Below are 27,632 nucleotides of genomic sequence, written 5' to 3'. Positions count from 1 at the left end.
CCACAACAATGTAGAAATCGCAGAGAAACTCATGAAAGCCACCCAGAACACCCCCTTCCAAACATCTAAAATCATCCTAGCAGCCACATATTATAACATTACACCCGCAACCACACACAAAACCCTACAGTAGCAATAACCTTTGCAACTTTAGGCAGTCTGTGCACTCTTCTTCAGAAAATCTAATATAGCCTGGTGAAAAGGAATTACAATTTAGCATACTTTTAAAAGGAGTACTTTATATACAGTTGTGTTATAGTTTAAATGTATATTAAATGCAATTACTAAACTTCAGAGTGCTGTTTTGATGCGCTTAAGTGGGACTTGAGTTTAGTATTATTTTATTTCTATTGTCTTTAAAATATGGTAAACCAAAATATACTTATATTAAAATGAACTTATATGTCACGTATTTAAATATATCTATAATTACACATTTGTAATGAAGTTGCCATATAGTACATTCAAAATATATTAACACCACGGTTCAAATTTAATCAAGTGCTTTAGTATGTTAGTCAACAAGATAAAAGAAGTATACTTCTTTTAAGCTCTTCAGTGGATTAAAATGATTCATTTGACTTTCACAAAGTCTCTTTTAAGATACAGCCATGAAAGTACTTTAATCTTAAGTGACCTTTTATTTCATTAATATTATTTTCTGCAAGTACAGATAAAAGACATTTTGAAGATTTGAAGCACACTGCGAGTGCACTTTCAGTATAATTAAGCACACTGCTTTTTCACGAGGCTATATGTGCTTCCTGGAGAGCTGTTGTAATCTTCTTGTAGTGTTATGATGTTTTTGGAGTTCATCTGAATGTTATTTTTGGTTTGTTTTTGAAGGGTTCTAGCAACCAAACATCTTTTCCACCTCCTCCACCATCGATGGAAACCCTGCCTCCTCCACCGCCTGACCCCATGTTGCCTCCTCCTCCCCCTGCTCCTCCCAGCACAACTAAAGTCAACAAGTTTCCTCCTCCTCCTCAGTTCCCACAATCCTCCTTCCCACCTCCACCCATGGATGACCTACCTCCTCCTCCACCACCTCCTCCAGAAGACTCAGAACTGCCCCCTGACTTCCTGCCTCCACCGCCACCTTTTTTTTCCTCTTGCGGGGGAGAAGCACTCCCTCCACCACCTCCAGACCCCATTGCCTCTCTTCCACCACCTCCTCCTGCTCCCCAAAACTTTGCATCTTCAGGTGGAGCACCGCCACCACCTCCACCCCCACCTCCCCCACCAGCTCCTGCACCGGCTGCCAACAAACCTGCCGGCTCCATCAGAAAAGTGGCTCCACCTCCACCGAAGAGGACTACACCTCAACTAGCGGCGCCATCAGGTGGCGACCTAATGTCAGAACTGATGACAGCGATGCAGAAAAAGCGTACTCAATAACTCGAAGACAGATAGAGCTAATTGGCATGTTTTTATAGTTGGACTGAGGAACTGACCGCAATGGTGTGACATTAGGACACACAGGATTCTTTAATTCTCTGGTTGTTTAAAATGTTTTGTATTACTTCAAGAAGCAAAAAGGTTTGTAAATATTTTGTTCTTTTGCAACTAATTAGATCATATACTGTATTTACAACAAATATGCTATATCATCATGGCTAATGAAATGTCAATAAATAACGTTAACCAGCACAATTAATAATAATAAGAAGAAAAGTTTCTTGACCAGCAAATCAACATATTAGAATGGTTTCTGAAAGATCATGTGACACTGAAGACTGGAAGTAATGATGCTGAAAATTCAGCTTTATACATCACAGGAATAAATTACAATTTAAAATATTTTCAAAACAGTTCTTTTAAATTATAATAATATTTCACAATATAACTGTTTTTACTGTATTCTTGATTAAATAAATTCAGCCTTGGTGAGCATGAGAGATTTCTATCAATAACATTTTAAAACATCTTACTGACTCCAAACTTTTGAACGCTAGTGTACTATGGCATGCTTCTGTAACACAACGATATATAAAAACATGCAACACTGCATCATATAATATATACCATACCAAAACGTACCTTGCATTCTGTGCTGACATGCTCCATTTGAGTCACTTTTTATCCATATGAGACAATTAAAACATTGTTATGTTACTTTACAATTACAGATTGTGATAATTAAACTAGTAAAGAAGAATCAACTAACCATGAGCAAATCCATCAGACATCCAGTGAGTGATTAAATGTGCAGTTTCATTCACCACTCTAGAGAAAAACACCTGAAACCCAGTGAAATATAGTCAAACTACAATAACTTTCTATTACAACTAAACATTAGAGACACTACGATACCACATATCTGTCAGGGTCATTTATCACAATAGATTTAAAATGATTTTGAATTATACAGTCCAAAAATGTCCTTCAAAAAAAATAAAAAATAAAATAATCAGGGTGCACTTTCTGCCATCTAGATCTCCGTGAGCAACTTTCTACACCTCACAAACTATTTGACATGAGAAATATGTCTATAGGAAGCTTTAAATTTAATGAATTCAAATCAAAAACAAATATTCTCTGATTATGTAATCCGTATGAAACTATGAAACTAAAGCGAGGTACAGTTTTTCCCTATTTGAGCTCATTATATGCAGTCACCTGCGCGCAAACACCCTCATCTAGATACAAAAAATAGATTAAAAAAATAATAATAACATTTTTTTGAAATAAGTCCTGCTATGAGGAATTTACCTCAGAAGATCTGACATGGCTTTATTCAGCAGAGAAGATCATTTATGTAATATATATTTTTACCTACATTAGTTTAAGTGTTATTTATACATAAACCTGTACAGATTTTACTGGGCTTTTCCTGAACATCTTGCCAAACTGAAATGTATTGTTTAACTTTTCTTAAGGGGAAAAGTTGGAGGGGAAGTCGTGGCCTTGTGGTTAGAGAGTTTGACTCCTAACCCTAGGGTTGTGGGCTCGAATCTTGGGCCGGCAATACCATGACTGAGGTGCCCTTGAGCAAGGCATCGAACCCCCAACTGCTCCCCGGGCGCTGCAGCATAAGTGTGTGTGTGTGTGTGTGTGTGCGTGTGCACTTTGGATGGGTTAAATGCAGAGCACGAATTCTGAGTATGGGTCACCATTCTTGGCTGAATGTCATGTCACTTAAGCTTTTTTTGTTATTCAGAGTATTTCTATTTGTTAACCAAAGAAGGTTACTTTTTTAGTAACCTTAGGATTACGTCTAAGTCTAAGGATTACGGTTGTTTTAAATCTAAAAGGCTAAACTATTTTATGTTTGACTCAAATTGAAAGAATACAGAGTTTAATTTCTATTATACGGATTTTAAGATATAGCCTAATTAGCGATTTGAATAATTAAATTAGTTATTGAGTAACTAAGTAACTTTTCAGACATAGTAATTAGTAAAGTAATTTAAATACAATATTTATGATGTAATTAGTAATAGTAATTAATTACTTGTTGAAAGTGACTTACCCTGCACTGCCTTGTTAATTGAGAATCACTAAGGACCATGGGTTCAGCAAGAAAGCTTCTTTACTGTTCTAATAAAGAAAGTCACCTATTTCTTGGAAGACCTTGGATGGGTGAGTAAATTAACAGTAATTTAGATTTTTGGGTGAACAATTCTTTTAAGCTTTTCCGAAACTGATCTGTGACATCACGGACACCACGTCCATGTTTTTATCCAGTTTATCTATGACTTATTCTGAGTTTTTAGCTGTCCATGGAATTCCAGTAACACCAAAGGAGTTTTCTATTGTGATGGATGCAATTCCCACATGAGTTTTGACATTATTCAGAGCTAATACCCAAAACAGTATTACACCTCCCTCTGCATTTAAATTATTTGATACTCATATTGGAAAACTTTGTTTTGGCCTTAGAAATATGAATGTTAACAAAACTGTCCATTCCTTACTTCAAAAAGATATTGTTTCTTCTTCTAACTGTATATTTTATTAAAACAGATTAAAGGTTTAATATGGAAGGACATTTGGACCTTGCTAAACTACTCAAGGAAGTATCTTTTAAAATTTTACATAGATATTACCCAGTAAATAATTTTCTTGTTAAATTTAAAAATGACATTGATTTGAGTTGTTCTTTTTGTAATATAAGGATTGAAACTTTGTTTTGGCATTGCTATTATGTTAAAATATTTTGGAAAGATTTGACTAAATTTATAATTGATAACATTGACCCCACTTTTTCTTTGAGCTTAGAACAAATTTTATTTGGTTTTACTAATATCCCTTCAAATAAAACCAAAGAATATTACATTATAAATTGAATTGTAAGTACAGTAAAACCAATCCTTTATTTTTGGTTCTTGAAAAAGAAATTCGAATTTATGTTAAGACGATTTTTTATTCACATAATAAGAAAGACAGTTTCCATTTGTAAATTCTTTAATATATTTATGTACTGTTAAGCCCACCCCCCTGGCTATATGTGTATTTTGAATGCATATTTTTCTGTTTGTGTTTTATGTTTTCATGTGTATTATTGTTGCTGTAACTGTACTTTGAATGTGTTTTTTTTTAAGTTTAATAAGAAGAATTAAAAAAAAAAGAAGAAGAAATAAAATATATATATATATATATGGTTTTACCTGATGGCACCCATATATGTGTGCCATAGGAATAGAGCCAGAAAACTGACAAAACAAACAAATTTCATTCAGATCTAAAATATTCCTCGACACATCATCATCATCATAATAATAATAATAATAATAATAATAATAATAATAATAAAGATTGAATTATTCATATTATGTATATAATTTAAATACTATTACTACTACTACTAATGATAATAATAATTAAAACATTTACAATAATGTATAATTATTATATAGATACAGACGGTTGGTCTGGGAACGCCCCCGAGAACGCCCCGTCACGTGATGTCAATTTAGCCCGTGGGCGAAAACATTGCGTTAATGCGTTGGCGCCAATTGAAATACACGGGACAATCATGCCGAAGAGTTGTTGTGTCGTTTTCTGTACCTCAAATAAACTAACAAATTATGAAATGAAGTTCTACATCCTTCCTAATAAACATACAGAACCGGAAAGGATGACAAAATGGCTACAAGCAATAAGTTGTGAGAGGATGATCAAGGGAAGTGGAAATTGTGGAAATGTGTGCAGTCAGCATTCATCACAGGCAGGCTACGTTAACATTGTGTTCATTATTAACGCTATCAAAACTGTGTAAGGTTGTTTCAGAAAGTGGCATGTAACGTTATATATAATTAGCCTTATCATTCTACCTTAAGCAAAACTATGTAACGTTAGCCTAGTGTCGAACATAAACCCGTTTTACCCACTTAAAAAAGCGTGTGGACACGTAACAACTTAGTTTTGTGTCAGAACTTTTACACTTTCATTCATAAATTCACCCAGTCTGTGTTTGCGAAACGATTGAATCGCGGAATCCAGTCAAAAATAGAACTTGCTGTATAAAGGCAGAACGTCACGGAATTTGGCTATTTTTGAATGAATACATCTATATTAAGGCTGTAAAATGAATCAAATATCGATATACACATACTTGTGTATATGAATATTAAAAGTTAAAAGAGACTAAAATTGTTCTACGCGTCTCTGGGAATGAGCGCTCAGCATTTTTGTCATTCAGATACACACGATGTTCGCACTGCAGTGTTTTCCCCCAAGCCGACTCCGCCCTCGCCACGCCCCCAGCTATGACCGCACCTGACCAATTAGAGACAAGTTACGGGCCACAACACCACGCCTATTTTATAACCCTGAAATGGCGCATCACGCGAGAGGAGGATCTTCCGGTTCACGCGGCGGTTCCGTATCGTGTCGTCCCCGGAGCATGTGCCGCTCTTGGTTGTGTTAGTATGGCGGTGCCGTGGAGCCGATGCTGGAGGAGCGGCGCTGGGGCGGCTGTGCTGCTGGACTGGTGTGGCGGGTTCAGCAGAAGAGCTTTCACTCACGCGGTTTCAGCAGGAAGAAGAACGCGGTGTTCCACCGCTGCGCCGCAGCCAGCGACCGCACGGATGAAGGTCACTGCTCTGAGCCAAAGAATGACAGATAACTGCCTTATATTATTACATTAGGTTTAAGAGGACTGAATTTGTATTTATTTATTTATTTTGCGTTGCAACGGTTTTAAAATTCTTATGTCATATAATGTTTACAGTCGTGTTTGTTAGGACCGACAGGAGTCTTGACTGAACTCCGTTAAAGGTCAAGAACTCGTGTAACGTTAGTAGAGAGGAGAGTTGAGACACTCCCACTGCTCCAGGATTGTCATGAATATCATTGGGGCAGAAAAGAGTTTGACTGGAAGTCTTGTGTTGTGCAATACATCTAGACCAAAGTTAAGACGCATTATGTGTTTGTACCAGACTCAATCCTGCAGAGTTTAGCCAGTGACCCATTGTTTTGATAGACATGACACTACTTTTAGCTTTGTGATCTGGTAATTATGTTTTTCAGGTTTTATTCCGGCAGGGCCCTGTATATAATTTTAACAGACCAATGACTATTGCAAGGTATGTCAATGTCACGTGTACTATCTAATACAGTGCTGTTACTAAACTAGTTCATTCAAATCTGTATGCATGAGGAGGACACGGGGCAAGATGTCACACGAGAGAGGTTTCGCAGCTAGCAAGGACCGTATCAAAATAAAAAAAATAATGGTCGAAAGTTCAGTTATGTGTACAGTTTATTGCTTACATTTTATATTAACCAGATGAACTCTTTGATGTTTTTACTTGAAAATTCATTACCAAAAATTTGAGTTTTATACACTTCTGTTCAAAAGTCTGAGGTTGGTGCATAAAAAAAAATACTTTTAAGATGTTAATACTTTTATTCAGAAAGCATTGAATAGATCAAAAGCGACAGAGACTTTATAGAAAATACTGTTACAAAATATTAAAAAATGTTACAAAAGATGTTTCTATTGTAACTTTTTTTCTTTTTCAAATAATTAAGCAGCAACTGTTTTATGAATCGCAAATCAGCATCAGAATGATTTCTGAAGGGTTGTGTGACACTGAAGACCAGTGTAATGTCATTTACAGTTATAAATTGTTATAATATTATGTAAATATTTTGACTGTGTTTTTGATGAATATAACAAATATATATTTTTTTAAATATACAGATTTTGAAATTGAAGTGTGTCAGCTAGCCCTGATCCCTCTTTTGTATACCTTTATTTTTATTTTTTTTTTTACAGATTTTTAATGTATTTATTAAATTGCATTCACACGTTTGTGTTTCAGGCACAGGAATAGATGTCTGTACACAACACCACGAGTTGGTTGCAGTATATGCAATGATGCAAAGTTAAAAGATCCTTTCTCACTAGCACAAAAGGACTTGCAAAATTTATATGAAGACATCAAAAAGGTAGACTGAAAACCCTTACCTAATGTGAATTTTTATAACATTTTAAAAAGCAAAGTAGTGAAACTGACCCTTTAAACTTCTTGTTTCAGCAGCTGCTCGTCTCTAAAGCGGAGCTGAAAGCGCTGTGTGATTATTACTTTGATGGGAAGGGAAAAGCCTTTCGACCCATGATTGTGATCCTGATGGCACGAGCTTGCAACGTCCACAGCAATAAAGAGGGGTGAGAAAGCGCTTCAGCGCAGTGTGTGTGTGATGCATCAGTCAGTGTTTATAAAGCACATCTGATGTCGTCAGGGTCCTGCTGCCGGCGCAGCGCTCCATCGCAATGATCTCCGAGATGATCCACACTGCCAGTCTGGTGCATGACGACGTTATTGATGATTCGGACACAAGACGTGGGAAAAACACCATTAATAAAGTCTGGGGAGAGAGAAAAGTAAGTAACACATTTGGGGTATGAAAAGCAAATTAAAGTCATGACATAAAATTTAGCATGCATTGCAAAAACAAGATGATTTTCCTCTAAACATCCTTAAGTCAAGAAACATTGCTTAATTTCAATATAATTATGGAAATGATACATGCGAATTGAGCAGCATTAACTGAGTTTGGTTAAAACAAGAAAAAAATGTCATTTGGGCTATGAAAACTAGTTTTCCCTTTGAAATAAGTTAATTTGAGGCCGTCTGTAGATATTTGTTCTCTTAATTTTGACCAATTTCTCATAAAACAAGACTTCTTATTTTGTCATTTTGCTTCAAGTAAATGTGTCTTGAGTTAGGAATCTTCAGACATTTGAACTGGAAAACAAGACAAAAATACTGAAGAACATCATCAGTTTTTTGCAGTGTGATCAGATGGTACTGTAGAAGTTGTTTCCATATTGTGAGCAGAAGCATTCAGACTTCTTTCATCTTCATCTTCATCTTCGGAACAGAGTTTAAGACATTTTAGATTTAGTCCGAGAGCTTTCTTTCCCTCCATTGAAGCTGTGTGAACGGTATACTGTCCATGTCCAGAAAGGTAAGAAAAACATCTTCAAAGTAGTCCATGTGACATCAGAGGGTCAGTTAGAATATTTTGAAGCATCGAAAATACATTTTGGTCCAAAAATAACAAAAACTACGACTTTATTCAGCATTGTCTTCTTTTCTGTGTCTGTTGTGAGAGAGTTCAAAACAAAGCAGTTTGTGATATCCGGTTCGCGAACGAATCATTCGACGTAACCGGATCTTTTTGAACCAGTTCACCAAATCGAACTGAATCATTTAAAACGGAACCAATATCCCGGAGTAGTTCATGTACAACAGTACACTGAATTAACTGCTGTGAAGAGAGAACTGAAGATGAACACCGAGCCGAGCCAGATAGCGAACAATAGACTGACTCGTTCATGAGTGAAGAACCGGTTGCATCGGTTTTCGGATCACCAGTAGTTCTTTTGGACAGTTCGATTCAATAAACTGGTTGAAGAAAACGGTTCACCGGTTCTTTTACGCTCTATGTAATGGCGTCATTGCCGATGATTGCCCTTGATCCAAGCCTTCGGTTTACCTGGGCTCATAACATTAGCACAGAATCAGTTCAGAATCAATCACCAAAAGAATCAGTTCGGTTCAGAAGCTCTGTGTGTCAGTCTGCTTCACGCTGAATCACACATGCGCACAGAGGTGGGTAGAGTACCCAAAAACTGTACTCAAGTAAAAGTAAAAGTACTTCTAGAAATATTTACTCAAGTAAAAGTAAAAGTACTAGTCTTGAATAGTTACTTGAGTAAGAGTAAAAGAGTATCGGATAAAAAATCTACTCAAGTAGTTAGGTACTAGTTACTTTTGGTCATATATACTGAGCCTATTTTTATTTAGATATATAGATAAAATGTATATAATGTATGTGTGTGTGTATAAATGTATATATTTCATCAGCCTTTACTCCAATTTATGTAATTTATTATAAAACCCTGTCTGTTTACTTAAGTAACAGATATAGGTGTCATGCCATTACATATTTTTAATACGACTGACTTTATATTAAATGTGAATTTAACATTGAAAGTTAATGTGATATAAATATTGCTACTAATCTTTCATTGTTCAGAAAGAGAGCAAATAACATTTACATTATTAAAGATCATTTTCACTGACAGTCTAGATTTCAATCACTCTCAGAAACTCCCATTAAAATCACTGAAACTGTTAACACTGTAAAATCAATATCTTAATTAAAGATTCGTACACACATCTGCACTTTGTTGTTTCTGACGAGAGAATTCGCCATTTCGCCAGAAAGAGGTATTCAGTCAGGAGCGAGTGAAGGAAGCACCGGCATTTTAGCGATGACTCATCGGAACGCCTCTGATTGGCCAATGCTTTAATAAGCTCAAAAGAATCATGTGTGATTTGTTATAATGCGCAGCGCTGTAAAAACACATCTATCTCTGGCTCAGCGCCAGCAAGCAATCACAGATCTGAATTTAGCAGCTGATGATATGTATTAAAATTAATAAAATCTTAATCGGCTATTTTTTGTCTTTTGGAAGCTGCATTCAACTTGACTCCCCTCTGTTATTAGCCACACACGTACAACAAACTAATGTCACAGTGGTATCGTGTACTGTAATCGAATGTAGCCCAAGTTATTACCTGTTAAACAGTAGACAGCACACGCGGTGTTCATCTAATAAGGATCTCCATCGCAAGCAAATAATAGCCTTTGCAGATTTGCTTTCAATTCAGTGCAGTTCCAGCCACGTTTTCAAAGCTGCTGATGTTCTTAAACGTTACAACTCTGAGTGAACCGCTTCAGATGCTCAGCGCGTGCGGCAGGGAACTGAACGACTCATTCAAACTGATTCATGAACCAATTCACTCATTTGCCAATTGGTTTGATCAAGCCTTTGAACAGAATTGACTCAAAAGAATGAATCATTCACGAATGGGCATCGCTCATTGACCAGAGAAAAGTAGACGGCGCGTTTGGAATAAACTGAAGCATTTATAACATTTATTGCATTAAGATAAAGTAACGAGAGGATCGTCGCCCACAGTAACGAAGTAAAAGTACAGATTTTTCCCCCAAAATTTACTCAAGTAAGAGTATAAAGTACCCATCTTTAAATATACTCCGAAAAGTATTAGTTACCCCAAAAAATTACTCAAGTAAATGTAACGAAGTAAATGTAACTCGTTACTACCCACCTCTGCATGCGCAGTATCATCAGCTCCTCGATTCTCGAATCGGACACGTCTGACAGAAACGGTTCTTGATTCAAACCGTTTTAAATGATTCAGTTCGCTTTGGTGAACTGGGTCAAAAAGATCCGGTTACATCGAATGATTCGTTCGCGAACCGGATATCACAAACTGCTTTGTTTTGAACTCTCTCTCACAACAGACACGGAAGAGAAGACAATGCTGAATAAAGTCATAGTTTTTGCTATTTTTGGATCAAAATGTATTTTCAATGCTTCAAAATATTCTAACTGACCCTCTGATGTCACATGGAGTACTTTGATGATGTTTTTCTTACCTTTTTGGACATGGACAGTATACCGTACACACAGTTTCAGTGGAGGGACTGAGAGCTCTCGGACTAAATCTAAAATATCTTACCCTCATGTCGTTCCAAACCCGTAAGACCTCCGTTTATCTTCGGAACACAGTTTGAGTCATTAATGACATAATTTGGCTATTTGGGTGAACTAACCCTTTAACATTTGTGAGCATTGACCACAAAAAATTTTGTATAAAATTTATACATCACATGAGAGCTGAATAAATAAGCTTTCCATTGATGTGTGGTTTATTAGGATTGGAAATTTACAAAACATCTTAATGGAACATTAATTTGATCTTTACTTAATGATTTTTGGCATAAAAGAAAAATCAATAATTTTGACCCATGCAATGTTTTTTTTTGGCTATTGCTTAAAATATACCATATATAATAAATTTTTAATATTTTTATATTAAAAATATATGATATTTTTGTATGTGGAACTGTTAGGCGATCCTGGCTGGAGATTTCATTCTGTCAATGGCATCCATGGCATTAGCACGCATCGGGAACAATACAGTAGTGTCTGTGCTGTCACAAGTCATAGAAGACCTTGTGCGAGGTAAGTCAGTCCGGATTTGATTTATGATGCATGTTTTATAAAGTGGAACTGTTAGTGCTATGTTTTGTTGAATTCCAGGTGAATTCATGCAGCTGGGGTCTAAAGAGAACGAAAACGAGAGATTTAAGCACTACCTTGAGAAAACCTTCAAGAAGACTGCAAGTCTCATTGCAAACAGCTGTAAAGCAGTATGTACGTTCTGTCTTAAGATAAGATGAGGTTCAGAGCTGAAAAAGAAGCTAAACAACAGTGTTATTACATTTCAATTGTAGGTGTCAATTTTGGTCAATTCTGATCCTGAGGTGCATGAGATCGCCTATCAGTATGGACGAAATGTTGGCATTGCATTCCAGGTAATATTTTGATATATGTGTGAAATAATATCTCTTGGATTTATTATGGGCATATCATTTATATTTACTTCTCACTTGGTTTTCGTTTGAATTCACACACATGAACATTGCATATTTACATTGCCAGTTTATTTTATTAACTTGCTTTACTGAAAAATACACAAAAACAGCATAATAACCTAATTTAAAGTGATACTCCACCCCAAAATGAAAATGTTGTAATTCATAATTTACCCCCATGTCGTTCCAAACCAGTAAAAGCTTTGTTCGTCTTCGGAACACAATTTAAGATATTTTGGATGAAAACCCGTAGGCTTGTGACTGTCCCATAGACTGCCAAATAAATTACACTGTCAAGCTCCAGAAAAGTATAAAAGCATCGTCAGAATATTCCATCTGCCATCAGTGCATTAGACTGCTGTCACTTTAAGACATAATGCACAGATCCAATAAACTGATACATATGAGTTTTCTTTCTCAACGGTTTGCTTTCATTTAAGTCAGAACTGTTTTCTAAGATTGTGTTTGTGAATATTCGCCAAGACAGATTTTTGTATTTGACTGTTTACATGCAGTAAGCTACGAAAAAAGAACTCTGTTCTGTACTTGCTATTTGTGGAAAACAGCTTCAATTTGCCATTACTATCAAAACATATTTTATCATAAAGTTGTGACTGTTGCAGTGGTCTCTTATCACAAAGTAGTTGCAAATGTAGGAAATGATTCTAGCTAATTATAAATGAAATATTACACCGTTTTCAGCAGGAGATTTCTTCTGGAACTTTTAGGTAAAGAGCCGTGTTTCTCTTCTCTAGCAATGCTAAATATGTTTCAAACACTTCACCCTGGAGTTGCTCAAACAAACAGTTAGATTGCAGCTCTGTTTGGAACCATAATTGTGCACTAATTTTACATTGCAACTAGGGCTGCATGGTATTGGGAAAAAATGACATTGCGATATTTTATTTTTCTGCGATATATATTGCGATATGAAATCTAATCAAATTTTTTCTTACAAACAAAAATGGGGTGAGCACACTTACATTCTCATTTTAAATTATTTAAACATCGACACCATCGTGTCAATTGATTAATATGCGTGAGGGAGAGAGAGCAAGACAGCGCTTGTGTTGTTTGAAGACGGTGAGCGTGCGGCCAGGGCGCTCTCTCTCTCTCTCTCTCTGTCTCTCTCTCTCTCTCTCTCTCTCTCTCTCTCTGTCTCTCTCTCTCTCTCCCTCTCCCTCTGTTTCTCTCTCGCGCTCTCTCTCGTGCGCGCTCTCTCGCTCTCTCTCTCTCTCTCTCTCTCTGCCCTGTTGAACTGACAGATGGAAATGATAAACTTTCACTCTATGATGGTTAAGCTGTGCAATTAATCCGCGAATCACATTCGTAAAGGGCCGGGGAGCAGCTGGCCCGTACAGTTAATGAATAACGGATCAACTAGGAGCCTACATCGCACATCCTGCGATGTGACTATCGTGGATTCGTACATCGTGATATCGATGCTTAAAGGACACATCGTGCAGCCCTAATTGCAACTTTAAGCATTAAAAATATAGACCGACTTTTAGGTTGTGGTTGCACATTTACGAAAAATCTGTGCCATTATAGCTGAATTAGTTCATTACAATTGATTCTTTAAAGTTCACAGTGTTTTGTCTTAAATGATTGTGTCGTAAGATCTGTGTCATGTAAAAGTTTGCTTGGGTTTTTCAGCTTGTGGATGACATTCTGGACTTCACTTCATGTGCAAACCTCCTGGGGAAGCCGTCAGCTGCCGATCTCAAACTGGGTCTGGCCACCGGTCCCGTTCTGTTCGCTTGTCAGCAGGTACGACGGCTGAACACATCTGTTCCTCACAATATGAAGTACAGAATCAGTTCTAATGGTTGACTTGGTTTATGACCGCCATAAACTTAACCGTAACTGTAGTTTGTTTTTTCGATATTCACACTGCTCTCACTCTTTAGTTTCCTGAGCTGCATGCAATGATAATCAGACGCTTCAGCTCTGATGGAGATGTGGATCGAGCCTGGCAATATGTCCTGAAGGTGAGAAGAATTACATGATCTAGAACCTTTATACAGTGAGTGTCATTGTAAAGACTGGAAGTCTATCCCTCACAGCCTTGTCGTCCACGTTCATTTCAGTATGGTGTCTAATCTGACTAAGGTCTATTTCTTTTTATTGTAACCTTTTTTTTTTCTTTTTTCATTAATGAAAATGAGATGGCAAAAGCAAAAAAATACTATTTCTTAGTATTCTTGATTTGTGGTGAAATATGTATGTAAAGGATTTGACAATGACTATATATATATATATATATATACCAACTGCTATTAATGCGATTTTAAAACATTAAGTAGTTTTAATTAGCAGTTAATTTGACAGTGATCTAATTCGATTGCATTTTAAATGTTCATATTTAAAGTAATAGATTCATAACATATTCCTTCATTTTACATGTAAGTGTCAATCCTGGTTCTCCTCAGGAACATGACGTGGAGATGTTTTCGATAAGTTTCTTGTGATTCGTCCCATTAGAATAGTTATATTACAGTCTTGTTTTCTGTGTTCACACACTCAGAGTGACGGTGTGGAGCAGACGAACTACCTCGCCCAGCACTACTGCCAAGAGGCCATTCGTCAGATCCGCCGGCTGCGGCCGTCGACCGAGCGGGACGCGCTCATCCAGCTGACGGAGCTGGTGCTGCGCCGGGACAAGTGAGCCCGGACGTAGAGCTCCACACTCAGGCAGCTACACCTCTGCAGGACCCTGCTGTGAGACAGACGCCGGGGCTTCAGAGAGCAAAGAATCACACTTACATTGTCACTGTATGCTTTACCGTACTGTACTCCGTGGTGTTTTACTGATACTCCATGAAATCATTGTAATTCCAGGTGTTGCACGGATGGATGTGCTACGGTCACGTGTGGATCGTTACAGATGCTCACTTAAACATCCGTCCACACTATGAAAGGCCAGACGTCTGAGATGCTCATTAGTGTACTTTTGCATCAAGTGCTTAATAACAACCAAGGCCTTAAACCTCACTACTTACTCAAATTAAAGAAGATATTTTTAAGTAAACTTCCTGTTTGACTCAGTTTTTCCGTTTGTGGGATGGGAAAATAAGACTCATAATATTATGTTTGACCTTAATTACATTTGGCTCATGTATGGTAGATGTAAATGAGTCTGGCTCTACATTAAAAAAAAAAAAAAAAAGTATTGATTAAGAGACACATTTTACATAGAATGATTTATTATAAAAGACTGTACAATTAAATTTCAATTAACATTATAAATACAAATTCTGAGCTGAGACGATCTTCAGCACAGAGGGAAATCAGTTGGAAAACTTCAAATGTTTCATTGTGACCAAAAAAAAAAAAAGAATCAAGGCATTATCTTTAAACACCTGAAATGACTGACGGGTCAGACATAGTTTAACGAAATCTCTGTAATCGGTTCTTAGACTAAAACAGCTCAAAGAATAGAAAAATGTTTTTTAAAAAGGAGGAATTAATGCCAGACCTGAGTAGAGTAACCAGACCAGTTCAGATTTCAAGACTGTGACTCTGATACTTCTCAGTTCATTGTGTAATGCACCAAACACAGTATTGGTAAAATACTGTGAAATCATGCAGCAATTTCCTGTTACAGGACCATGGCAAAAAAAAAAAGTCCAGCATTGCAAGATTTGTGATGTGTATTGATTAGAGACCTTTAGATACGTTACAGACTAAATATTGAAGCTATCTACACAGAATTCATGTTTGTTCATTGTAGCAAATACTTTACTTATTGTGGTATTAACTAAAAAATATATAAAAATGGATGGAGAGACTCGAGTTACTGAGGAAAAAAAAAAAAAATCTGTGCTTTGCATTCATTACCCCCCCCCCCCCCCCACCAAAAAAGTATTTTATATCAAAATTAAACAAAAACAAAAAATTTTAGCATAAAAATAAGTAATCTACAAATGCCTATATATATAGAAAGAAATGTGTATTGTAAATGATACAAATATGAAAGCAGAACGGAATTTAGCGTTTAGGTTATAATAAATTGTTTAATTTTGAATGCATGCTTTACGTTAAGATTTTGATACATTTGGGGCAATGACGTGGTGCTTTAAAATAAAACACTAAAATGAATTAGTTTATAATAGGAGGATTTTTTTTTTTTGCATCCAAAATGTCCAAACAAATGTGAATGGAGAGAAGTAGTAAAGGAACTCAATTAAATGGTCGACCTTTAGTTGTGTTGTGTAGAAGATCCTGTGATTGACATTCACTACAGACACCCACAGGCTGACTTTCATTTTATGTACACTGACGTCCTCTGAATCGCTGCTCGTCCCGTTTGCCCACATCCACCCATCACCATAAAGTAAAGTTCATCAGTTTTCATGATTCGCCATTTGTGAGGAACACACATTTAGTGCTTGTACATGGTTTCTTCTGTGGTCCAGATCTGACTGATTGGGTGTGAATGATTTTAGGTCCGGTCTCTTCAGTCGGCGTAGTGCATGATGGACTCCACGTAGTTTCCGGGAAACAGCCCAGTGACGCCGCTGCAGACGCCCTCGAACCAGCCGTCGTCATTCTTCTTGATGATGTAGATAATGGCTCCTTCCATGAAGCTCAGTTCATCATCCTTATCCTTGATGTAGTCGTAGATGGCAACCACTGCAGAGATGGAAATATCAGTTATTAAAATGAGAAGCCACTTCAGACTGTGTGCTACATTAAGCGTGTTCTTAGGCAACAACGATATGACAGAAAGACACTACTGCTCACTAATGATCTTTTATCATCATTATGTTTTTATTAAATATTCTTATTATTGATATACGTACCATTAATAACTTTCATTAAATATAAATGTTATACATGTTAATAACAATTCTAAAATAAAAATGATGCTAATACAGCAATATTAATAATTAAAAAATATATCATATACAATACATAGCATATTAAATGGTAATTATTTCAATAAATTTAACATGTAAATTACATAATAAATAAAATGTTAGTAAAAAAAATTAATCAATATAATAATAATTATTTACAAATATAATTATTATATTGATGCTATGTTAATAAATAATAATAATAATAATGTTTAATATAAAGTTCTAAAAATAAAAATCTAGCAACAGCATCAATATAAGTAGTTGTTAATAAATAAAATGGTATGTATACTCAAGTGTAATGTTACATATTAATAAATACAATTTTATAAACGTTTGTATACAAATGTTTGTGAATATAAATGTAATTTAACAACAAAATAAAATAAATATATAAACAATGTTATATATAGCAAAAATAAATAAAATAAAAATAAAACAATAAATGTTAAAATATTGGATATTTTAAATATTATAAAATAATATCAATAAAAATATTATATAAATTAATTGTCAAATAAAATACAATTTCAGTAGAGAAATAAGTTGTATTCAGTATTTAAAAAGAACTTCACCCTTCTCAATGTAGGACTTGGGGGCCCACTGAGGGTCTCCATCTGCATATGGGTCACTGTACTGCACTACAGCTGCCTCTTCATCTTCATAGTCGATTGGTGGAGGCGGCGGCGGAGCCTCGTCAAACATGGGCATGTCATCAGGGGGAGGGGGAGGGGGAGGAGTCGGGGTATCTGCAACTGCACATCCAGCAAACAACAGAGTCAGCTTCAGAGACACACAATAACACCACGGGCTCCAGGCTGGGCATGCCATCCAGCTGCTCGTCATGCACACGCACACTAGTTAGTAGACATGCACAGTGAATCTGGAGATACTAGTGCTGGTGGACAAACATCACACACATCTATGGATCTACGGAGAGTACGGTTTATGTGTGGAGCTGGTCACAGATATGAAAACTTACCAGATTTAAACAGAACAGAGTTGAGACAGCAATACTATGAACACATTCCCTCAGTATACTACATAACACGCAGTACACACTAGAAAGGTGCTTGTGCGTCTGTGGAAAATTAGTATGAAGAAAAAAAGTTATAGAATAGTTCAAAGTAAAAATGTCAACTTAAGTTTAACTAAACCTTTTTGACAAAAAAAATAAATAATAATAATTTCATATTTTATACTGCTTCTATTTTATAGTTTTATAGTTATTATTAAACTAAAACAATAAAAAATCATTTTTGTTAAAAAAATGCTGAAATAAAAATGAACTTTTAGATGAAAATCTAAAAATAGAAACATTTCCTTGTCGACTAGTTCAAGTAGTTAAAAGTAGTGAGCTATACATACATAAACATAATAATAATAAAAAAAAAAACTATCTTAAAAGGAATCTAATCTAAATCACACAACAAAACTACAAAACAAACTATTAAAATTCATTTGAATTCAACTGTACATATAAAAATGAAAGCTAATTATATAAATTATTATAATAGTATATTAATGATACTAAAACAACTCTGACTGACATCTTTTTTTATTAGTAGTATTTTGTTTTAAAGGTTTACACTGTTAACAGTAGGTTAAACTAATATTTTCCAGATATATATATATATATATATATATATATATAAAATTTCCTTTGGCTTGAGTACAGTGACATGATAAATAATAATGAATATAATAAAATAATAATCATGCATAATTAAACTATTTGTTCATATGTAATTATTTTTAAACAAAATAATTAATTTATTAGACGCTATAATAACTTATGTCTAACCTTTTCTCACAAAATATTAATGGATATTTTAAATCATATAGCAGAACTGATATTTGGGGGCACATAAAACCAATGCGAACTGTACATGATCCAATAAACAGTTAATAATAAACGATTAGACGATCTCAATATATATCACAATACCAGAATGCATCACGAGAGGGCAGCAATAACCGCTTCGTGCTTTTACGACAAAAGCTGCAATGAGGCGGCTTCTTAAACCAATCCGGCTTCCTGAGAATCACAGTGCACTCAAAGTGGATGTTTTGCAGCATCTCGACACATTCATGAGACCTTGTGTCAGTAGACTGCGAAGTTAACCGATGCAGCTCTGACGACTGGCCAGTTAAAAGCTTTCAATTCTTCCCATGATGCATCAGTGTGGTTTAGCCCTACCTAAATCTGGGTATAAATCAAACACAATGCCATACACAAATGTAGCCCAATGAAAGAGTATCTAATGTCACATGTAGGGGAAGTCTAGAAACGAGACACGCTGTATCACCATTGAATACGTCTGGAGATAAAATCCCAATGTAATCCACAACGTAGAACATGTGCAACTTAAAACCTTAAGGAATCTTTCTCTAAACAGTCTATTGAGCCTCTTTTAGGTTACATAAAGCAATATACACACACTTCCGTAAATGTGTGACACTGTTTTGCAGTCTTCAGGCTTTATTGTAGTGTATTGTTGGAATCGTACGGATTGAACAATGGCGATACGCGTGCACTCTTTGACCTGAGGATGAACGAGGTCTACTACAGCACAAACAGACGGATGGAATGGAGATGAAGGCGGCATGCAGCACAGCGCAAACACTTCTACATGCTGGGGTGAGAAACGCTGGGGAAAGGTGGCCATCAGACTTACTGTTTTCCTGTACTCGGGCCACAAACCCTGTGAGAGGGATCTGTGGGGTGAGCTGAGGCATGGGGGGAGGAGGGGGGGCCATAGACACTGAACACCACCCATCACAAACACAGAGAGAGAGAGAAACCATCAGTCCCACCAGAAAGGTGGAGGTCTTCTAGAAACAGGAATCTTATAGATCTCAAATATCAGCAGCGCTCCCATGATTCTGACCAGTTCATTTCGACGACATTTCAGGTTGTTCATCAAGGACTGGAGAAGGATTTGAACTCCGTTTATAGAGATAATTATTATATCACAACGATTAAGTGTTTTAGTATCACTGAGATACTATTATAGCTTTTTTATATATATATTTTGAATTCGATTTTATTTTTATATTTTCTTTGTTAATTTTAGGTAAAGTTGTTTTTGTAATTTCCATTAGTCTTTAAACGTCTATATAGTTTTTACTATTTTTTTTATTTCAGTTTTAGTTGTTTTAGTACATCAATTACACTCAAAGAAAATTATAAATATTGCCTTGGAAACTTGCTGAAATAAAATAAGTGTACATTTTTTTATATATATATTTCATTTCAGTTAACATTTATTTCAAGTGACGGTTGTTTTTTTTGTTTTATGGTTTTAGTTTTACTTAACTATAACCACCCTGGCTAGTGAAATATATTTGTTAACCATAATATTTAACATTTAGCATAACTTGACATTTAATATAGAAATTCTAATTAAAGATTGGATTAATTTTCACGTTTATGTTAGGCTCCAATTTAAAATATTTCAACTGAAATTTAAAACAACTCAACTAAAATGTCTAGATGGTTCGCGAAAAAATAAATAAATAAATTAATAAATCTGAATAACTGAAATAAATGTGAAAAGCTTTAATAAAGAAAAAAATCCTTTAAGTATTTTTTTATTGCATATAATAATGATTATTTTTTTAAATGTATTTATAATTTTCTTGCTGTGATAAATTTTAAAATGTAATTTATTTCTGTGACGGCAAAGCTGAATTTTCAGCATAATTCTAATATGCTCTTTGCTGCTTAAGAAACATTGAGGGATATATATATATATATATATATATATATATATATATATATTTTTTTTTTTTTTTCATATACTTTAACATAATCATTCAATTTCAAATTAATGTTTTTTTTTCACATTATGAATATGACATTATAAATATCTACCGTCACCATTGATGTCTTTTTATCCTTGCTGAATTAAATGATCCATTTCTTTAAGAAAAAGTATCGTACTGAACTCACTTTAATACTAATATTAATACTCTCTTATTCATGTGTGATGCCGATATGACGCTCATTCACTCTAATGCTTCTGAAAGGGAGATTTAGAATCTCAGCAGATGACAATAAATCTCCATTCATAAGCAGGTGGCCACTCCTCATAAATCTGAGGCTTTTGCGCTCTTAATGCCATTAGTGTGTACGGCCGCACACCTGTGGGGAGAGACAGGATGCCCCTCAAATCCACAGGTCTAATGAGGCTTAGATATAGCTTTCACCTGGCTAGGGCTGAATTTAAAGGAATGAAACTGAGGCGAAGGAACTCCAGATGTGATTAAATTAGCTGTGAGTTTGTTCGTGTCTGTATATTTGTGCGTCGTTCTCCGTCTCTTACTTGCGTTTGTTCCCCCGTTAATGTGCGGCTGCTGCAGGGAGAACTGGGACGAGACGGACGGCGCTCGGCGGTATGTGCCCGTGGCAGACACCATGGACACGGAGGAGGTGCTGGAGCCGTGTCTGGAGATCTGTCGAGATACGGTGCCGAACTGAGACATGGGGATGGGCCCCAGACCTGGCCCCGCAGCCACAGCTGTTAGTGCCCAGAGAAGAGAGCACGGATGACATACATACAGCAGGCCAGGTACACTTCCCAAGATTCATGATAGATAGAAGAGTGATTCAAACATGTCAGGCACATGTCCAGGTCATATTTCATACATTTTTTGCCCCCCAAAAAAATAGAGTGGAGCGTATTTCTCAAGCCACAGATCCCCCTCACAGACTTCATCGAATCAACAAAACATTCCTGACATTCTCTTTATGAAAATTAAGCAAATATTTTCCTCCTGAACACTTACTTAAAGGCAGTAAATGAACACACAATTATAAGAAATTATATAGTTTTCATTACTATTACATAATAAAAATTGTTACAGTAGTGAGACTGAAAAAAAAAACTTTCACTATACAATTTTTTTTTAGTAGTACAAAAACAGATTTCAAGCTAAACAAATTCAAATTAAATGTATAATTTAAGTTATTTGCACTTTTGATTTTGAGCTTAAAACTATAATATAATATAATATAATTTACAGTAACCTTTCTGCCACTGAATTAAAAAGAAAAATTGTGACTTTCATCTCACATCTCAAAGACTTTTTTGTTTTGCAATGCTATCAACTCAATTCTAAGAAAAAATAAAATAAATAAGTTGCAAGATATAAAACTCAACATTCTGACTTTTTTACATCTCACAGTTCCACCTTTTTCCTCAAAACGTTTCTCATCATGAAACAGTTTTTTTACTCGCTACAGAAAATAATAACAATAAATAAAATACTGGTAAAAAAGGTCTTTTAATCACACAATTCAGATATATTTCTCATAATTATAAGAATATGTGTCACAATTCTGACTTTTTCCTCTCAGAACTGAGTTTATAGAACAAAAGCAATTCTGAACTGTAAGAAAAAAAAAGTCAATTGTGAGATATAAATTAGAATCGTGAGAGAGAAAAAAAAAAAAAAAAGTGTACACTGAGTTGCAATAACCATTTATATTTTTTATTTTCTTGTAATGCTGTGTAAATCATCAATATAAATATGACCAGGACATGCTTCACCAGATTCACAAAGAAAATCTGGGTGTGAGAAACCCAACATAAACATGACCTGAAATAAAATTCACAAAGTTAGTAAAGGCCTGAGACATATCACTGTTTTAGAGTTTTGTAATGTAGTCCTGTGTGTTTAGACTGCAAGGGCAGATGGGGTTTCCTCTATTCAAACATTTCCTGTTGACATTTCCTGATAACAGCGAGGCCCTAGAGAAACACGCTCTCCCTGATAGTGATGGCCGGAACCAACAAACACTGGACAAACTTCACTGTGGCACCAAAAGCCTTCACCACTGACATGTGACATAAACACTGTACAAACATCTCATTCCAGCTGTGTCCTGATGGAGCTGGTGAAACCTCCTGCTCTAATCAACAGACTTATGGAATGAGATGCTGATTAATACCCTATATCATCACATCTGCACTGGATAACAACACTGGAAGATAAAAAGCAGAAGGAAATCAGTGGATCTTTCACAAGAACCTGTGAGGAGGAAGTCTCTGACTCACTAACACAAAGCTAGATTTCTGAAGGTGGTTGCTAAGGTGCTGCTATGTAGTTATTTTGGGTGGTTGCTAGGTGGCTGCATTATTCAAAAGAGCACACCCTAAAGTTTCTATGATATTTTGGGTTCTAGAGTTTCTACATGTGAAGGAATGGTCACATTAGTGAAACTTTGGTGAAATTTCGCATACAAGATTTACATAATAAAAGCTTGTTTTTGCCACTGAAAAAAGAAGAAAAAAAAAGTAATTGCTACTTTTCATCTCACAATTCTAACTTTTTTTTTCTTCTCAGATAGCGTGATATCAACTGTCAATTCTGACTTTTTTTTTTCTTTAGAATTGCAAGATTTAAACTCGTAATTGTGAAGTTACAAAGTCAGATTTTTTTTGGATATAAAGTTGCAATAGTGTTATAAAGTTAGAATAAACTCGCAGTTCTGACTTTATTAAACTCGCAATTGTAAGAAAAGACTTTTTTTCTTTAGTACTGGATTTTTAAACTTGCAATTGAGTTCATATCAAAGAAAACACAATTGGGAGAAAAAAAAATGTAAGACAAAAAACTGTTTTGTGAGATAAAAGTGTCACCATTTATTTTTATGTTTTTTTTTTAATTATGATTATTCAGTGGCTGAAACAGGTTTGCATACTTAAGTAAATGCAGTTCATATATTAGTAAATTAATTTGTGTATTCAAAAGTGCAAAAAACTTGAATCCAATGCAAAATCTGCATGGGATTTTTCACCTCATTCAAAATTTCTAATAGCGCGGATTACGATTGATGATTTTGCCTGCAAAATTACACAATCAAAAATACAAAAGTAAATGTGACCGTAAGTTAAAGGCTCGTTTACATAAAAAAAAAAAAAAACAACTCTTAAGGTAACTGTAACTATATTATCATCCAAATCAACTCATGGTAACATTTTGTTTCTTTAAAGTCAGTTGGATTCTCATGAGCTTTTTATTGTTCATCAGCTGAAAACAACGAAAAAAACGTTAAGTGATTCCAGCGACATTTCCCATACTCTCTTTATGAATAATGAGAAAAAAACTTCCAGTAATGTCAGAGACTTCTCCAAAGTGCATTGATTTAAGCTGAAGCAACAAACCCACCACCCAAAAAAAACACCTTAACAATTCTGTGACCCATGCTGAAGCCCCACAGACAGACAGGAGGACGACAGGACGGGAACGCTGGTGTAGGATGCTGGATTTGCACAGGTGCCGACGGGGTTGGGGGAGGGGCTCACCTATAGCAGCGGCTGTCATTGGTGGGCCCTGGCTGAAGAGTGGGGGTGGAGGAGGGGGGGCTGGGGGTGGAGCTGCCCACGAGGGTGTGACTGCGGGTCAGAATCGGCAAATAAGAGAATTTAATTGATATTACACAGAAACTTAAGCTCAGTTCCAAAACCAAGTGAGTTTCCTTGCGGTCTACATTGGCAGCTACCTTCTAAGGCTGCTTCCTAAACATTCCGTAACCTGTGTAGATGACTGGTTGGAAACTTGGGAAGCAATAAGTGAAGTACAAAAGATACTCGACTGACAATTGATTAAAATAAGTTGTGTCCCAAATAACACACTATATTGACTTATTCTATGCACTAGGCTCTCCATCATCTAGCATATGAATTATATGAGATTATTTTGTCATCCATCAGAGTATGATAGACCTAAGATCGTGTTGCTAGCTTAGCAACATCCTAACATCAGGTGTGTCTCAATTTGTGTACTTATGCACTATTCTATGCCCTCTTTTTGTATATAATCTATCATAATAGTGTGAGTGTGTATATTGAGCAACTGATGTCACATGGACTATTTTAATGATGTCCTTACTACCTTTCTTGGCCTTGAATGTGTCAGTTGTGTTGCTGTCTATGCAGGGATATAAAGCTCTCGGATTTCATTAAAAAAGTAACTTATTTTGTGTTCCGAAAACGAACAAAGGGTTTGGATTGACATGAGGGTGTGTAATTGATGACAGATTTTTTATTTTTGGAGTGAACTATTAACCATTAAGTAGACAGATTTAGATAAAGGGGTTCACAAGACAAATAATCAATATCTAACCTTACAAAAAAATATTTAATCTGCAACAACACTATGACCTTTTATAAATATATGTTTACCCATTAAGTTCTAAATGCATTATTATAAAAAAAAAAACTGGTGAGTTCTCTGAATCATATACAGGAAGTAAATCCATCTTGGATTAACTGTTTAGTTTGAAGTCCAATTATCTTCACCACAAAAGGTACAACTGATGCTGCCTTAAGCATACAGACAAAAAAATACTAGCAAAGAACTCACTTTTTGCATTTCAGACGGCCATGTTTTTATGAAAATATGTGCATATTAGAATGCTCTGGTAAGATGAAGATGTAAAATCAGAAGAGCATGCTCTGTGTTGACTTTGTTTTTTGCTTGCCTTCACCACTTTTGTTTATCTTCTTGTGCACTATTTCACAAAGATGTATGCCCATCAGAGTGTCAATTCAACATGCTCAATTGGCCAAAGATCCATCAACAAAAACTGAGCTGGCTGGCTGACTGCCTTAATGAGAGCTCTAATGAGATACTGTATCTCAGCATGAACTTTTGGAATAGTCTTTGCAGTGGAAGAGAGTTAAAGATGCCTTAAAATGCTGCCTAGGTAGGTAGCTCACTATGTTTTGGATGCCAAAACAGTCCTTCATCAAAGGCTGGAATAAAAACAAACAAACAAAAAAAATTCTAGAGATTTTTTTCTTAATATATGAACACAAACAGAAATAAAAGGGGTACAAGAACAGAGACTTTGCATTCAAAGGTCCTGTCGACATTAACATTAATCCAGGAAAAGGAAATCAGTGGTGCTGGAAATCAGTGTTGCTATGGCAACCGTAAGGATTCAGGAGGGGTGGGGGGTTCTGTTCCTCTTGGCTCCAGCAGGTATCTCAGTGAAGAACAAGACAGTGACCTCTTTTCTTACTAAACTTCATTCTTTTTCCCCTGTTCTCTGGAGGCAGACCACCCTTTAGAGTTTCCCACTTCCTCTCGATTTCTAACTGTCCTTGTGAAGTGTAGTGGCCTACTTTAACAAACCTTTAGCTGGAAAAATCAGGCTATGAAAGTGGTAGGCATTCAGCGAATAGCTGATCCAGCTCCATTTCTGACTCTGGTGAACAGGATATACTGCACATGTGGATAGTATGTCTAATTCTCAGGTTAGGCCTGCGGTTGCAGCAGGTGTATATGTGGGCTACAGCTCACCTGGGACTGAGTTGGGAATGGAGGGAGTCGGCACGGCGATGGGAATGCCAATGCTGCTGCCGCCACTGTTCTCTCGACTGCCGCTGCCCCCGCTGCTGCCACTACAGAGAAAGAGAGGAAGTTCTTAGCATACTATCATATCATACTATTTCTGAAGTATTCAGTATGCATACTGTGTGCAGTCTGGAGATTTCCCCGGGCTGACATACTACATTTACCAAAACAGAGAATACTGTATCCCACAATGAAATTTGACTTCCAAAGTGACAGCAATATTACCAGTGATCTTTTTCTCCGCTCATTTGATGGGACTGCCAGAAGATACCACATTAATACACAAAATAAAAATGCAGAACATCCAACTAAGAGCAGGTGCAGTTCATGTGAAGCAGCATTTACAGAACCAAGCTGCTATGAGACATCGAAAACACTGGATCAGGAGCTGTCAAGCGTGTAAACGAAAACAGCGCTATGCTTCCATCTGAAACATGCTAAATATATTCATTTAATTAAATCGCAGCCTTTGTGTTTTGATAACTGCACTAAGCCATACAGTCGTGGCCAAAAGTTTTGAGAATTACATAAATATTGGAAATTGGAAAAGTTGCTGCTTAAGTTTTTATAATAGCAATTTGCATATACTCCAGAATGTTATGAAGAGTGATCAGATGAATTGCATAGTCCTTCTTTGCCATGAAAATTAACTTAATCCCAAAAAAACCTTTCCACTGCATTTCATTGCTGTCATTAAAGGACCTGCTGAGATCATTTCAGTAATCGTCTTGTTAACTCAGGTGAGAATGTTGACGAGCACAAGGCTGGAGATCATTATGTCAGACTGATTAGGTTAGAATGGCAGACTTGAGATGTTAAAAGGAGGGTGATGCTTGAAATCATTGTTCTTCCATTGTTAACCATGGTGACCTGCAAAGAAACGCGTGCAGCCATCATTGCGTTGCATAAAAATGACTTCACATGCAAGGATATTGTGGCTACTAAGATTGCACCTAAATCAACAATTAATAGGATCATCAAGAACTTCAAGGAAAGAGGTTCAATTCTTGTAAAGAAGGCTTCAGGGCGTCCAAGAAAGTCCAGCAAGCTCCAGGATCGTCTCCTAAAGAGGATTCAGCTGCGGGATCGGAGTGCCACCAGTGCAGAGCTTGCTCAGGAATGGCAGCAGGCAGGTGTGAGCGCATCTACACGCCCAGTGAGGCGAAGACTTTTGGAAGATGGCCTGTTGTCAAGAAGGGCAGCAAAGAAGCCACTTCTCTCCAAAAAAACCATCAGGGACAGAATGATCTTCTGCAGAAAGTATAGTGAATGGACTGCTGAGGAGTGGGGCAAAGTCATATTCTCCGATGAAGCCCCTTTCCGATTGTTTGGGGCATCTGGAAAAAGGCTTGTCCGGAGAAAAAGGTGAGCGCTACCATCAGTCCTGTGTCATGCCAACAGTAAAGCATCCTGACACCATTCATGTGTGGGGTTGCTTCTCATCCAAGGGAGTGGGCTCACTCACAATTCTGC

General features: G+C 36.2%; 3 protein-coding genes across 12 annotated transcripts in view; 2 read left to right on the top strand and 1 right to left on the bottom strand.

The window, feature by feature from the left end:
* Positions 1-1,636, top strand: part of LOC132124005 (amyloid beta A4 precursor protein-binding family B member 1-interacting protein) — an 18,514-nt gene extending 16,878 nt beyond the window's left edge. Inside the window, exon 14 of the mRNA XM_059534725.1 lies at positions 847-1,636. Coding sequence (XP_059390708.1) covers positions 847-1,398 — 552 coding nt within the window. The 3' untranslated portion in view covers positions 1,399-1,636. The remainder of the gene's footprint in view (positions 1-846) is intronic.
* Positions 1,637-5,785: 4,149 nt separating this feature from the next.
* Positions 5,786-14,959, top strand: LOC132123775 (all trans-polyprenyl-diphosphate synthase PDSS1-like). 2 transcript variants are annotated; one of them, XM_059534405.1, is made up of 11 exons: positions 5,786-6,038; positions 6,475-6,530; positions 7,272-7,398; positions 7,488-7,618; positions 7,693-7,834; positions 11,404-11,515; positions 11,594-11,703; positions 11,788-11,868; positions 13,585-13,698; positions 13,839-13,919; positions 14,456-14,959. In XM_059534405.1, the coding sequence occupies exons 1-11, from the start codon at positions 5,874-5,876 to the stop codon at positions 14,594-14,596; spliced, it is 1,260 nt and encodes a 419-aa protein (XP_059390388.1). In that variant the 5' UTR covers positions 5,786-5,873; the 3' UTR covers positions 14,597-14,959. The 2 variants fall into 2 exon arrangements, with proteins under 2 accessions (XP_059390388.1, XP_059390389.1); XM_059534406.1 differs by having other exon boundaries at positions 5,788-6,038; positions 7,491-7,618.
* A 965-nt stretch (positions 14,960-15,924) lies between these two features.
* LOC132123986 (abl interactor 1-like) overlaps positions 15,925-27,632 on the bottom strand; it is a 59,783-nt gene continuing 48,075 nt past the window's right edge. For 2 of the 9 annotated variants that reach the window (XM_059534689.1, XM_059534690.1), the window contains 6 exons: positions 26,106-26,206; positions 24,104-24,193; positions 21,119-21,313; positions 19,469-19,555; positions 17,366-17,545; positions 15,925-16,563 (listed from right to left, as the gene is read on the bottom strand). In XM_059534689.1, the coding sequence (XP_059390672.1) occupies positions 16,388-16,563; positions 17,366-17,545; positions 19,469-19,555; positions 21,119-21,313; positions 24,104-24,193; positions 26,106-26,206 (829 nt within the window). In that variant the 3' untranslated portion in view covers positions 15,925-16,387. The remainder of the gene's footprint in view (positions 16,564-17,365; positions 17,546-19,468; positions 19,556-21,118; positions 21,314-24,103; positions 24,194-26,105; positions 26,207-27,632) is intronic. The other 7 variants (XM_059534692.1, XM_059534693.1, XM_059534694.1 and 4 more) reach the window with 4 other exon arrangements.

The sequence above is a fragment of the Carassius carassius genome, chromosome 42, assembly GCF_963082965.1.
Source record: "Carassius carassius chromosome 42, fCarCar2.1, whole genome shotgun sequence".
Lineage (NCBI taxonomy): Eukaryota > Metazoa > Chordata > Actinopteri > Cypriniformes > Cyprinidae > Carassius > Carassius carassius.
Note: the sequence above shows the minus strand (reverse complement) of the source record. Positions and strands in the feature narration are given on the sequence as shown.